The 15,780-nt window shown below is 28.2% G+C and overlaps 1 protein-coding gene across 1 annotated transcript; it reads right to left on the bottom strand.

Annotated features, from left to right (window-relative positions):
- Positions 1-3,404: 3,404 nt before the first annotated feature.
- Positions 3,405-8,633, bottom strand: LOC128952853 (N-acetylated-alpha-linked acidic dipeptidase 2-like). The gene is made up of 11 exons (XM_054298307.1): positions 8,575-8,633; positions 8,065-8,150; positions 7,267-7,420; positions 6,718-7,129; positions 6,286-6,441; positions 6,168-6,204; positions 5,939-6,029; positions 5,652-5,762; positions 5,000-5,500; positions 4,776-4,866; positions 3,405-4,103 (listed from the first exon to the last, which is right to left on the bottom strand). The coding sequence occupies exons 2-11, from the start codon at positions 8,138-8,140 to the stop codon at positions 3,405-3,407; spliced, it is 2,328 nt and encodes a 775-aa protein (XP_054154282.1). The 5' UTR covers positions 8,141-8,150; positions 8,575-8,633.
- Positions 8,634-15,780: the final 7,147 nt, after the last annotated feature.

Below are 15,780 nucleotides of genomic sequence, written 5' to 3'. Positions count from 1 at the left end.
AACAAATTAACCCCAAATTTACAAAGTTTTCCTCGTTTTTTACTCATACAATATATTAGTATTATATATATATATACAAAAAATCAGTAGAAAGATCACTAGTAGTCATAGAGTCGTAGAGTTAGGCCTTTAATGTTCAACTAACGTGAGTTAGTGAGTTGTATGTATGTAATGGTGTGCTCTACGGGTGACGGGTGTGTTGTTTGCATTAATCTGTGTGTTCACTACACAAAAAGCATACATACAAGCAAAGAGAGAGAAAGAGAGAGAGAGATCCCTTTCCTTCAAAATCCTAATTTTCTCTTTCAATATCTTTTRATAGCTAAATGTGCGACAATCAGACAGTGAGACCAACTGTTGATGTCATTTTCGTTCAAAAGCAATAGTCGTTATAAACAGCATTTACTTTTTGACTGCAATTGTAAACACAATTTTATATTTATTTATTTGCTTTCAATATATCYATTGTGGTTAATAGCAGCACACATACACACGGCTTGTAATGCCAGTACCACTACTACAGTAGTAATGCCTGAGCACCGCTCCAATGACTTGTCGGCCAATATATTATTATTATTATTACCCGCAATAACTTTTAACAAAATACTTTTTTTATTGATACACTTAATATTGAGGTTAGTTATATGATACATATATAAAAAACAACTACACACTTGTTATATTGACTGTTGTATTGGCCATCAAAAGAGATAATAATAATAATAAAAAAGTTTCACATTTTTCCCATAACATCAAAACTTGTCTCTCAAAATATATATTGACAACTGACAAGAGTGAGACAGTGGAGTGAGTTAGTTGGTTATGATATTGTATAAGGACTGGTAGGTTAACAGTAAATATACTGTACTTCACTTAATAATATTTTTTGGTTATGAATCAAATGCATATCCCATTCCAAAAACGCATTGTGCAAACGTCAGTCAAAAAAAAATGAGAGACAGAAAGACCCGAGACCTGCCTTCTCGGAGACCCAGAATAGTAACAATATTTCATAATATATTGTATTGTATTACTATTACCCCCATAAACATTGACACAAACTCATTGATTCACAATTATATACACTATTATTTTGCTATTTATTCGTCCAATTGTTACATTATATTAAATATATGAGTTATAGTATATAAATATATCTAACACTGGAATATGAGAACTATGATAATAATAAACTCTTATTGTTAGAAATAAAATCAAAAAAAAAATAATAAAATCTTTTTTCTCATCAAACATCAAACATATATTGTATAATAGAAATAAAATTGTGAGAGAAATCTTTTTTTTGTATCACTAATTTTTAAAAGTGATTTTAACTAAATGACACCAAATTGGTTCATCATATCTTTTTAAAAATTTTTTAAATGACTCCCATCGGCGTCATTGACGTGCTTTCAATTTAATAAGAGGTGTTGGCATCATAGCTACCACTGCCACCACTACCACCAACTGGTGCACCAATTTTTGTTGTTGTGAATGACATTTGGCTTTCAATTTCATTTTGACTTTTTTGAGGCAATTGTAAAAAAAATCATAGTATGCTATTAAAATCCATTGGGAAAGATTTCACGATCTTTTTATTTTCTATATATCAATTGCTTTGTTTTATTGTCACACAAAATAAAATATTTTCAAACATTTTTATATACCGTATTATATATATAATATTATGTGTGTATATTTGAAAAAAAACTTTTGAAAACTAAAATATTGAGTTATATCAGTACATATACTATGAGATAATTTATTTTGTTGTTGTTTTCCACTACGACTATCCAACTATTTTATTGCCTATAAATTTTAACAGTTGTTTGGAGAGTTGCGATCTCTCCATTAGTCGTGCAAAAAACTAACGGCACTTTTTTAAGGAGATTAATGAAACTACAATTAGAGTGTCCTTTATATCATATATACTGTATATACTGTTGACATGTGAAACAATAAAAAATAGTTTATTTTCAATATAGTTTTAAACTTTGATGTATAATTTATTTTGTTTTTAGTTTTTATACTGTCTAAACTTACTTTTTATCAAATAACAATTTTATTATTATTAATAATGTTATTATTTGTTTGCGGGCTAACAATCTCTCTCTTTCTCTCTAATTGCAAATTAACGGATCACAGCGTTAACCCATGAAAATGAATAAATGAATTAAAAGTAATGAATTGTTTTATATAACATAATGTAATACTAATTAGTATCGATCGGTTAAAAATACATTTTTCACTTTTTATTGCCAACTATGCTAACAATTGCAATACTGCTACTCCTTTTGGTATATACTGTACTATCTATACTATATATCCCTGTGCTATACTGACACTTACCTAATGGTTTATCGTAACGAGGGATCGACTAATGGCTCGAAAATTTATATGCAAATATTTTTATTAATCGTTTGTTGGGAACTAACCATAAAAATATTGAGGATATATATATTTATGCCAACAATAATGATATTAATACTATTAATACGATAATAATTTTGATTTATAATGAATGACATCTCTCGAAATATGATTACCAGTAGAGTACTGCTCCTATTGTACTGATGTTTTGAGTGCACCCATAGCTTTCAAAGTACGTACTGTACAGCACCTAACCTACCAGTGCTGCTATGGCTGTGCAGATCCGGTCACGACATCATTAGTACAATCAGACACGTGTCATATAATTAAACAACTTTTTTATTAAACCAAATGCTTAGTGATGGGCATTAAAAACTGATTAATGTATCTCTTTTTCTCTTCAAAATTTTTATTATATAATATTGTATTTTTATTGTAATATAAAATTGTTATCTAATAATAGCAACATTTTCTTTGTAATCTTCCCATTAAAAATAAATCTTAAAATTACATACAATTCATAAACCATTAAAATATATATATCATATATCTATTAATGTTATCATCCAAATGAGTAATCACATAACTAATGCTATGGTTTTTATTATCAATTTTTTTAAAAAACATTTACTATAAATATTATAGAATATTCACAGAAAAAATATTATATAACAATACGTAATGTAATAATGAATTAATATTTTTACAAAAAAAATGTTTAGCTTAGCCCTATTATTATAAACTACAATAATTTTTATTTGAAATATAATGAAATRTTTTTTTTAAATAGAAAATTAAATTATTTATTATAAATGAGTTGTTTGTTTGTCTATAAATGAGTCGTCGAGAGGGAGAAAAAAAGATGCGATCATACAATACAATCAGTTAGTTATATAATAATGAATTTATACACTAAAGTTGTGTTGTTGTCACTACTAGAATAACTTGTAGAGTAAGTCCACACCCGGAAAGTCACATATAAATCAATTGTCTAAATATATATATATATATATATATAACACAAACACAACCACTTATAGCGGTCTAGTATTCAATAAGTTGGTGGCGCTCTTCAGTGCGATGGCAACGTCAGAGACGTGCCGACGAAATAATAGCCACAATTGCGGCACTTTTGATGGATCCGTTTTGTGTTGTTCAGATATTTTCATCATCAGATCCAACATACCGGGGAATACTACTGTCGAGTATTTATTGTATTTAAATGGTGCGAACAGCATATTCCTGATCTCTGGCCTCTCGTGTAGACCGTCTGGCTTAATGAAGGTGCGCTCCACTGACATCASCATATCGTTCATTTGGCGCACAAGAAACGGATTATTTAAGTCTAAACCCATTAGCTGTTGTCGCCAATCTTTGGCTGCCTTAACAAAATCAGCCAACGATTGCTCCAACATATCAATCAGTGGCTTATTTTCAGCGGTGCTTAACTCACTTCTCAATATAAATTGGTATTGATTTTGTTGATCGTTGTTTTGATTATTATTGTTGTTATTAGTTCTCCAAATTGTTTGGTAATCAATGAGCACCCTATGGGCCAACTCATCGATTCTGTAGGGTATGAGTGTTGAACCAGCGATTGCATGCATTAGCGCACCGATCAATTGGGAACAGGTTTTATGTATTTGAAAGTCGGGATCAATAAATTTTTCGACCAAATAAAATGTTTCRTATCCCGTATGATATGCCGGGTAACCCGATATCGGGTATTTTTTCTATATGAAAAAATACAATGTTATTATTATTATTATCACATCTAATTATCTTAATTTGTGTATAAATTAACTGATGCATAGTTTGAAAAGTTGTATATAATTGTTAATCAATTGACTTTTTTTATTGAGTTTTTGTTATCAAACAAAAAAAGGAGGAACTATTGTATAATAATGAGTTATGTTTTATTAATAAATACAAAAACAATATAATAGATAAAAAAAAGTTATTGTTTTGTTATGATAGTTAATATATAAAAAGTTAGATGATGAATATTTGAATATAATCAAAATGAGATTGTATAGATAATTTTTTAAAAATAACAACATTTAATTACCAAACATTTACCCATTTTGAAAATGTTAATTAAAATATAGAGATAATAATTTTTATATACAAAAGAAAATAGTAATTTAGTGACTTTGTGTTAATGCAAATAGTAATTAATATACAGTTTTATTATTAATTTTATGAATGGTTTTATGGATGGGTTATGGAGATGGTATGACTCATATGATACATATACAGTATAATATATATTATATGCTATTATGTATTGTATTGTCAAATGAATTGCTGAAAGAGTTTTGGGTATCATTTTTGGGTGAATTAATAAATCACAAACACATTGAAGTATTTGTTATATTATAAATACAACTAATATAATACAATACCTTATCAAATGTAAACTCAATATTGATTGCAGGAATGCCTGCCAGGAATGCGAACGGGGCGTGATCGGTACCGGAGCCCAATGTCGGGATTCTGTATGCAAAATGTTATTAATTTAAATAAATAATGGCATTTTGGAAAAACATTTGTCACATTTGAAACATAACACCCTTTTTACTACTACTACTGAAATACTACTAAACAGCTTTGTGTAAACTACACATACTTTGGCTCATCTAACTGTCCGTAAATATGTGTCTGGTATTGAACCCAAGCGTCCAAAAGTGTTTGGTTTCCATACGGAATATATTCAGTGATTTCGCGTATGATTTCCATTAAAGAGGGAGAAGCGTCAGGACTCAGATGTGGGCCTTTCACACAATAGTCGACATTGATATAAGCGACAGCCTTTTGTGACAACAGATTCAAATGCTGTTCAACCCATTCGGTAGACCCGATGAGACCCAACTCCTCGCCCGTCCAACTGGCAAACACCAGTGTCCTACGCGGTCGCCAATCATACTGTCGCCGATACGACCCGAACAGACGGCTTGTTTCGAGCATAGCTGCCGTACCGGTGGAGGCGTCGATAGCACCGTAACCCCAGGCATCCCTATGATTACCAACAATGACATAACGGTCCGCCTCTACCGATCCGTCTAGAATTCCGATGACATTATAGATAATCTTTTGTTGCAATACATTATTAACGACAAGCCGTAACAGTCTGTGAATTATTTTTGCACAAATCAAACAATAATTAGACAAAAATATGTGATTTTTTATTGTTATGTAATATAATAAGCTTTTATTATTGTGCACTACATTCTTGATACGATTAACTCTCAAATAATTTATTTTTAATTAAATAGACATACACTTTGCCTCCCTGTTCTCTAAATCCCGGCCCCAATCTGTATGTTATGTTAAGTCCGCCTTTCCAGTCGAGAAACTCACTGGTGGTGGGCACAGGTATGCCACTCATTAATCTGGTAGTAGACATAAAACAAATTTAACAAAAAAAAGACAACCATAAAATCAGAAAACAATACACAACACCAATGTATTTGACATTTAATTGAAACAATCAATCAACACGTGTAGACATTTTTAGACACCAGTAGAGAGTAAAAGTAAAAGATATTATACTGTATGTGTATTGTACCTCATAATAGCCAGTGCATCGTCGTAACCAATTGGTTGGGCCGGTATTTTAGGCAGATTTATGTCATTGAGTTGATACTGGAATGCACCGTCTGATTGAACACCACATAATAACACATATATATTGGATGATATATTGTATTAATTAAAACTTATATATAAGTTATAACACATTTTTAAGAGATTAAATGTTAATAATAAATAACAGTAATATACAGTATAGTACTAACCGACTAATGCTGGGAATCCTTGGGTCAGCGCATCGCCCTTTAATTTGGGTATAAATGTATTTATTAAGGGATTTATAGCCAAACACACAGACACTGTCATTGATATAATAATACATACCATACCAGTCCTGAGGTTTCCCCTTTGCATAGCTTTGCCATTCATCCACCAACTATTGGGATAAAGATCCTGTTGTTCTGTTCCCTCTCTTGCCATCTCAAGAGGATCAGAGTATAGTATCACTCCTAGACATCCTCTTTGAGCYGCATTTTCGCACTGGTATGTCAAATACATGCACACACATAAATAACACCATCAAATACTACTGTACAGTTCAAGTTATGTATTGTATACTGTAATTATATTGTTACTAACTTATCTAACTTGTATGATAGCTAAATAACTAAATAATCGGTTAATTTTTATCTTAAATAATTTATCATTGAATGAAAGATTTATATCAAAATATGTTATAAATATAAATATCGATAAAAATATCAATAATATCATAGTATCAGTGATTATGATAATAATAAATAAAGAGATGTTTACTTTATTGCCCCTAAATATCTTTCCGTATCTAATGATACATATCTTGCCATTTAAATCGATACCGTATTTGTGTAATAAATCAAAATCCGATTGTCGGCCATAATTACAAAATACTGGATCTCCGATGACATCTGCTTTGGGGGCGAAGCTGTTATAAGAGTCGACAAAGTTTGTATCCATTTCCCCGTCTCTCATAGGCATCTCTCTGTGTTGGGACTCAAATAATATACTGTTTTTGCCATCAATCAGATACACTTTGTTTGGCTGCGAGGCGTTAGGATATGAAAGGAGTACATTATATGGCACCAGATATGCCCGATCGAGACCATACTCTAAGAAACGATCCCTAATTATTTCGGCTAACTGTTTGTCTCTAACAGTTCCCACTAAATGTGGTTCAGATGATAGAAATCTATAGTTAAATGTGTTTTTATATGGATATTAATGAACAAATTATTGAAGTTAATGATGCGATTACAATATTATCTAAAACTATTGGTACAAATATAGATATCTATGTATGTAATTAATATTAAATTGTTTGCCCACTTTAGGTTATCTCTAAGCTTCTCGCTGTCCGCGCCTTCAATAATATGTCTAATGATTTGGTCGTCAGCACCGGTATAGCGATTTTCGGAGAAGCCTTTTAGCAAATCTAGTTTGGCTTTGTTGTCATTAGTCATCGGCGCTATAGTATAGGAGCCTTGAAAAAAATGTATGCATAAAAAAATTAGAAAATTATTTAAAAAATATCCAGTAAAGTATTATTTGTATTGCACATCATTTATCTAATTATCGGAAAAAAAAATTTTACTCTCAAAAAAATTACATTTAAATTTATAAACAGTGTGTGGGGTTATAATTATGTTTTTATATGATAGTTATTCTACACAAAATTTACATATATAAATTTATAGTATATTCTCTGTAAAATTAAATTTTATTTAACACTTTAAATGCCAAAAATTTTTAGGTTATAAATTGATGGTTTTTTTGGTAAATAATTTGTTGTTCTAATGTTTTCAAATTTAATATTCATATGATTGAAATAAATGGTTTAAAAGAGAAAAATATTTATTTTTGAGTCTAACCCCCGAAGAAAATAAACTCAAATTTTGTCATTTATTATAAACAAAACCATTTATTATATGTAGAAAAAAATGTTTTACATATTTTAGCCGATATTTTATTTTTCGGTGGCATTTATATATATTATATACAGTAATGTTATGTGTGATGTATTGGTTTATGACTTTCACTACTACTACTATTACTTTTCTATGTATGTAATAATTATGTGATACTTATGTATTAGTTTATCTGTAAAAATATGTGTTAATCTCTTACCGATAAGTATACCCAATATGAGTGCCACCACTCCAATGGTGAGCACCGCTAACAATGTCGGAGAGACGGCTGGCATGTCTCAGACTCTAGTGATTTAATACCATATAAAGTAGTAATTAATTAATCAAAAAATATAACGAACACAACGACTCATTAAAATCAGTTTAACGCCAAACAAAACGATGTGTTATATAATAATATGTAATAATGATTTGCTTATAATATAATCATTAAGAGTCGACGCAAATCCATAGCATATATGATATATAAAAACTTTTTTTAGACATCTCTTCAAAATCCAAGGCAACACTCAAACTCAAGAATTCATTCATTTATTTATTATTTTATTTTTATTATTATATTTAATTCAAATTACATTAAAAATAAATGAATGAATCTGTCACTTGTTTTTAGCCAAACATTTTATAATATTATATTAACAAAAATTAATTTATAATTAAATAAATATACATCATATATAGTATAGCAAAAATTTAATTTTCAAAATACCTTTTTCACTGTATTTTCGGTGCAATGAATCACAACTAACACAACAAATTAGTCGTTAAGTAACAGTTAAAATTCAAGTATATATACTGTATATAAATTTATATAAAGTTTATATATAACTATGTTTAGTTAACAAAACTTAAATTAACTTTTTTGTTTAGTTTAGTTATGCTATTTATAGTCAAAATTAATTCAAATAACTGCTTATTAATTTTGGAAACATTAAAGTATTTTTCAACTCTAATATAATTACAAAACTTTCATATATTTGTTGATTATTATTATTATTATTACAATATGTTGACTGAAAAAAACTATTAGTTGCTGTTATGTTCAACAGTTTATAATAAAAAACTTAATATAACGACTAATTTTCTCACAAAAAAAGACTTCATTTCATTACTTTGTGCTCTAAATTGAGAAACACAGGGAGTAGTAGGGGATGGTTAGGGCTGGGAAGGGAAATGTGGGTTTTGATGCATGTGTTGAGATGTTTTAGGCCTATGCTATACTCTCCCAATTTAGCAAACTTTTCTCCTAAAAAATTGATACCCGTTTTTTCCCTCACTTTTATATATATATATATATGTATGTCTGATATGTCTCTTATGTCGTCGCAAAAAAGTATGGCTAACTGCCAGACATTTCATCTACAAGACTACTACTACTAAAGACACATATTTTAGTTTAAATATTTTTTTGTATAGTTTTTTTCTTGTTGTTACTTTTGGGTATTTGTATTATTGTTGGCTTTTTTWAATAAAAAAAAACCTCTACAGTATTGACGACAGTATTAATGATAAATATTTAAAAATACACTTTTTTGAATTTATTGCATTTGTTACCAAATGATATTTTTATACCAATAAAGAGATTACTTAACTTATTAAACAACACAAAAAACTTATTGTTTAAAAATAACTATATTTAAATAAAAACCGATGCCATAATGTGTTAAGTGATGCCAAAAAATATATATTTGCTTTATATTACAGTATTACATATTATTACTCTATGATTGATTGCAATGAGTGGACCATAATTTTGAATGAATGWAAAAAATTAGTAACGATTSAATTGTTTTTTAATACAATTGATATGAATTTTTTTATTATTATTATTATTTTGAAGTCAATTTTTCTAGTGGCTATCCATTAACGCTAAACGCTATGACACATCAATTTATTTAAATAATAATAATAAATAACAGTATTACACAATATACAGTATATTTTGTAATTTTAGTATAAATTATATACATTTTTATAGTACTAATATTCATCTAATGAATAATAATTATTGGTACGTGTCGTTCATATGGCATTGTTTATCATCGATGATATTATATAATAGGGGTATAAAATTGTCTCTAATATATGCCAATAGATATAGATATGAAAAATATGATGATATACTACTGTATATATCATACATTTTGATAAGCTTATGGTTACAAAATATCTAATCATATATATAGAGTATATACTACAGTCTATTATTGAAATAGTTTATTACGAGTATTGCTACTATTGAGGAGCAGATTGTTTCACTTGTATAACACACACACACACACACTAAAGTGTTCAATACTAGTGATGTGCACTATTATCTATTTATGGTGGGCCGGGAGCTCAGGTGCATCATCATTATCATCATAACATAGGGCATCACTCCATCGATGAATAATAATATACTATATGTGTGTGCCTTTTAATAATCGGCTTTTAATGTAACGCTTGAATAGACATGGCTTATGTAGCATTATTTGTTGGCACTGGTATTGGCCATGGACATTTAGTACTGAGTTAATTGCACCTTTTAATCGTTGACGATCATCGACTAAATAATATAAACTTTTATATTTATTATTATAGTGTTATTATTGTATTTAATATAATCTATAACATTGAGCACCGGTATGGTCTCCATATGTTGGCTTCTATCATATATATGGGGATCGACAGTATAACCTGACGGTTCTCCAGCCATATAATTAATGGAATGCTCTGATGCACGACACGACACACTGTACTGTATGTCCGCTTAAATCCATTTATTTTGATGAAACTCCAGGTGTTCTTATATACAGATGTATTACAAAACCTAACTATCCTTTGGGTGCATTACCTAAAAACTAAAAGATCATACATTTTGCTCTCTTTCTCTATCTATTGATACGCTMAATGTATATAATAATAATATATTTTATATCACACATAATACTATTTATAYATACAATTTGCTTTATGCTGTTCAATATATATATATATATATATATATATATATATATGTTATATAAAAATATAATAGTTTAACCTGTAATTGATATTTATTTTATACAAAAAAAATCTTTTTGTTGTCCAATCGCTTAAATAAAAAAAATATTATACTAAAACATTTTTATATACAGTACATATAATATATAACAAATTCAATATAAMTAATATATGGATACATATCTTTTTAAATAATGTTTTAGACATTATTTATAAAGCCCGGTAATATGGATATTATATTTATTTTGTATTTTAAAYACATTACTACCCCATCCAAACACTTGACCTAAATTGCTTTACATTATATACTACGACTAGATATATGTGTATATATGAGATTTTTTTGAAAGTCCAGTCGCTAACAAAAACATATTCACGCATTTTATTTGACTAAAATAATATATACAATAATAGTTAGAGTAAGTGAGTGTATGAGAGAGGAGAGAGAGAGAGAGAGAGAGAGAGAGAGAGAGAGAGAGAGAGAGAGAGAGAGAGAGAGAGAGAGAGAGAGGATTGATGGCTGAGATTTTACATAAAGATTTTTTACATAACTATCGGTAATATATTTTTTTGTTGAGGGGATCCGATATAATGTCTTTACGAATCACTTTGTAAATGCAATTTGCAGTCTATTTTTGTATGGGTTTTTGAAACACTGGGTTCAACCAAATGTCTACTAAATTCATTGTCACTCTCAACTGGCATTTATGTCTTTTTAAACTATAGTATAGTTTTTTGTTTTGTAACTATTTTTAACAACATTTCCTTAACATTTAGTAAACAATATATTGCAAAAACAAGTCATTTATTGAATTATCTGTTAATAAATGGCAAAAAAATATTGCCCACAATATGTCAACAAAATTTTAAAATTTATGCTAATTATTTGTTTATGTGAATATAAAGTATTCAACAGTAATAAATTTACATAATAWATTTAAAAGATATTTTATAATAAATTATACTGATAATTTAAATTTCTATTCATTAACATAAAAATATACTTATTTATAAACATAATTTAATAGCTTTTAAATATATATTGCCAATTTTATAAAATTATTTAACTGCTAAGATATTTAGATAAAAATATCTAAAAATAGTATAATAATTATATTATAGTATATATATCATATAAATTTTAGATAATATATATATATATATTTTTAATTAAAATTGTAATAATTATATTTTACTATTTTATTTTAATTTAATTATATAGTAATTAGAGTACTAACATTTATATTATTAACATTTATAAGATTATATTATTTTTACAATTTTGGCTTATTTTGACATTTTTGATAATAAGCCAAATATCGTAAATGTTAGTTATAGCAACACGTGTTGAAAGTATGCCGTACTGTGCATCAACACGTGTAAGGTGTTTCAACACCATTTATCTACCGGTATAGTATAGTATACCTGTAATTTTAGATGTTTATATACGTGCGTGTATATTAATTCAACTGACAACTTGATTTATATAATAATTTAAATATAGTTTTAATTATAATATTAAAAATTGTGAATTTTTATTTAATTATTTTTAACAATATACAATAAATTAAATTCATAGAAATTAAATTAAAAATAATAGTTAGTTGATAGTTGTTTAGTAAATCAAAATAGATTTCTGTAAAATATAATAATCTCCAAATGTCAAATGTGAAAATTACTATTATTAGATCTATAGTTATACTGTATTTATATGTTATTTGAAAAAAATATAATTAAAAAATATATAAATATGATTCATTTGATATACACGTTGCGAGTATTATATAAGTAAATGAAAAAATCAAATCCAACTCTCAATACCCAAAGGTATGTATATAATGTATATATCATATATTTATGTCTTATTTTCTCAGTTACTGAAAGACTAATTAAAAGATATATATAAAGTTAATATTTAAAAAAAATCATTTTGTTTTTGAGTTTTTTAAAAAGTAGATTAAATGGCATTCATTAATGAATGAAATTTGAGACAATAATTAATGCAGAAAATAGTACTGAACTTTAATGTAGTTTATAAATGAAATGAAAAAATTTGATCTAAAAAGAGATCCTAAAGTTTTATTATTATTAACAAAAAATTAAGATTATTATAAAWATATCAAATTATGAGACATYGACTCATTTATTAGTTGTTAAAAAGTGAGAGGGATTTTTGTGAGAGACATACTGGTAGTAGTAGTAGAACTGTATGGTTAGGATATGATATGCATGACTGTCCTCATAGTTTGTTAATAAAGTTATTAACTTGACTTTCAAACGGCTTATTAGTTAAGACTAAATATTATTCATGTGTTGTGCGTTGAGTGAATGTGTGTGTGTATGTGTGTGTGTGTGTGTGTGTGTGTGTGTGTGTGTGTGAGAGAGAGAGAGAGAGAGAGAGAGAGAGAGAGAGAGTTTGTAAATGATTTGAAAATACTATTTTGACACAGAATTATAGCCTAACATAATGACTGTAAATACATATAAATACTGTATATACAGACACACTCTTTGTTTTTATGAATGTTTTGCCATAAATTAAAATTTTTGTTTTTGTATATTAAGAATAATAATGGAGATGAGTTAGTTAAGCTATGTTTGGATATACTGTATAGAGTGTATAAGTTTAGGCATAAAATACCACATATGTGTTTACCATAAAAGGATAAAAATTTTATAATAATATCAATTGTATAGAAAAGCTTTTATATTTACCGAAAAATATATTTAGTTTTGCCATTGAATTGAAAATGTAAAATAAAGTAAATGTTTGTAATTAATGTTGAAGTATAGAGGARAGTACTACTAGTAGGCCAGTAAATTAAGCTTTGATAATAATTGCACACTGAAATAAGCTAACTGAGCTGTCACAATCACCTGTTCCTATTCATTGACCCCATGTTTAAAGGGTTTGTGTGTGTGTTTGCACACAAATAGTTTAGTTTTATGAAAACGCATATAGTTTTGATAGACTACTCATTTTCATGTCCAGCGGGCAACACATCGATACACTATATCGCGTGCAGTTTAAAGACAAGTTGAACAGCCAGTCGACCGCCACCTGAGTCCTATCAGTCCATCCAAACACTATATAAACAATATTGTAGTTTACTGACTGTCCTCCCGATCCTTATATATATTTATACTGTAGAATATTGATAGTAGAGTCAGTGCTTTATATACTGTTAATAATATAAAATGTTTATAAAATTTCCAGTCTCTCTCTCTCTCTCTCTCTCTCTCTCTCTCTCTCTCTCTCTCTCTCTCTCTCTCTCTCTCTCTCTCTCTCTCTCTCTCTCTCTCTCTCTCTCTCTCTCTCTCTCTCTCTCTCTCTCTCTCTCTCTCTCTCTCTCTCTCTCTCTCTCTCTCTCTCTCTCTCTCTCTCTCTCTCTCTCTCTCTCTCTCTCTATTGTTATCTTTATATCTCTGCACTGTTATTGTCATTGCCTTTCGAGTTACTGACAAAAATGTATTGTTTGTTAAAAGAGATTTTCATTACTGATAACTACTTTACCGATTATTCAGAGCTAACCGTTTGGTTAAATCTGAATACATATAACTTCTACAGTATATGCCATCAGTCGTCGTTGTCGTCATCACTTCATATATTATTATCAGGCAATGGCTAGTAGTGTAATACAAACACAACTGTGATATGGCTTATGGACTATAAATATAATTCAAATGACAAGACAAACAAAACTAAAAGTTCATAATTGATATTTATAGTCGCTTTTTGGTGTCATTTATTTATGCATTTTATGTCTACACATATTTTTCCAAAAGCGCTAAAATCAAACTCACGGCTCAGTCCGCCAAACATTTTTGATAATAACATTTGGCACCAAACAACCAGAAGTAATGTCATATATTGTATATCATATTTATATATATATATATATATATATACTGTATATAAAAGTGAGGGAATGCCCGCTCTTAATGGTATATTTTTGCCAGTTGTTTGCCACTACCAAACCATGATATCCCTGGGCTTCTGGTGTTTCTTAATCGAGCGGACAGACACACAATCGTATGACAAATATGTGCTTTTAGTGCCTTTCGTTTACGGTGTATATAACACACACCAGTATATTGTTGTTGAGGGCATAATCATATACCACATCCTTATATCATATATGATATGACTAACAGTTATGTGAATTAGCAGTGAAATAGCAATTTATTTGATATACCAGTAATTTAAGTGCACAACCAAATGGCATAAGAAAAGGGGGTCTCTAGAAATTAATGTAAAAATTATGCACTATTTTTAGCGGTAAAAATCTAATGATATATACCCATTATTATGTAAAAATTATATATATATATATCTATCATTAATAAAAATAATACAAATAGTAGTCAGAATCGTAATATTCATTCACTAATTTGTTGACTACTTTTCCATTACGTGTTTAATTTTCATTAATTTTTTATGCATTCACTCGAGTTGTCATTTCATTCAATTATTTAGTTATTTTTTTCATTGTTTGACTGCATTATGTTTGTTGGGTATTGTTATAACAAACAGGAAAAAATGATAATTTTTTGCTTAATTTGTAACTGCATTTTCAACCACTGACTACTACTACTACTACTACTACTACTACTACTACTACTACTACTACTACTACTATTACAGTATAAATTTTATACTATAAAAGCCTAAATGCACTCAAATTATTAGCCAAATGAGAAAATTATTTATAAATTCTCGGGAATTTTTACTACTTATTACTACTATAGCTATACTCACTTAAAAAGTTAATATAGAAATCAATGAAAAATAAAATAAAGTTGTTTTCTACTGTTTTTTCTCTCTTTATTATTTAATGTTAACATTAGGAGAGAGTCAATGTAATCAAAGTTTTTCAATTGCTATCATTTTCATTGCAATGCTTTACTCGTTTCAAACAAAATAATAATA

This window comes from Oppia nitens, unplaced genomic scaffold, assembly GCF_028296485.1.
Source record: "Oppia nitens isolate AA-2021 unplaced genomic scaffold, nextdenovo-longstitch-racon4-pilon3 scaffold1_pilon_pilon_pilon, whole genome shotgun sequence".
Taxonomy (NCBI): Eukaryota; Metazoa; Arthropoda; class Arachnida; order Sarcoptiformes; family Oppiidae; genus Oppia; species Oppia nitens.
Note: the sequence above shows the minus strand (reverse complement) of the source record. Positions and strands in the feature narration are given on the sequence as shown.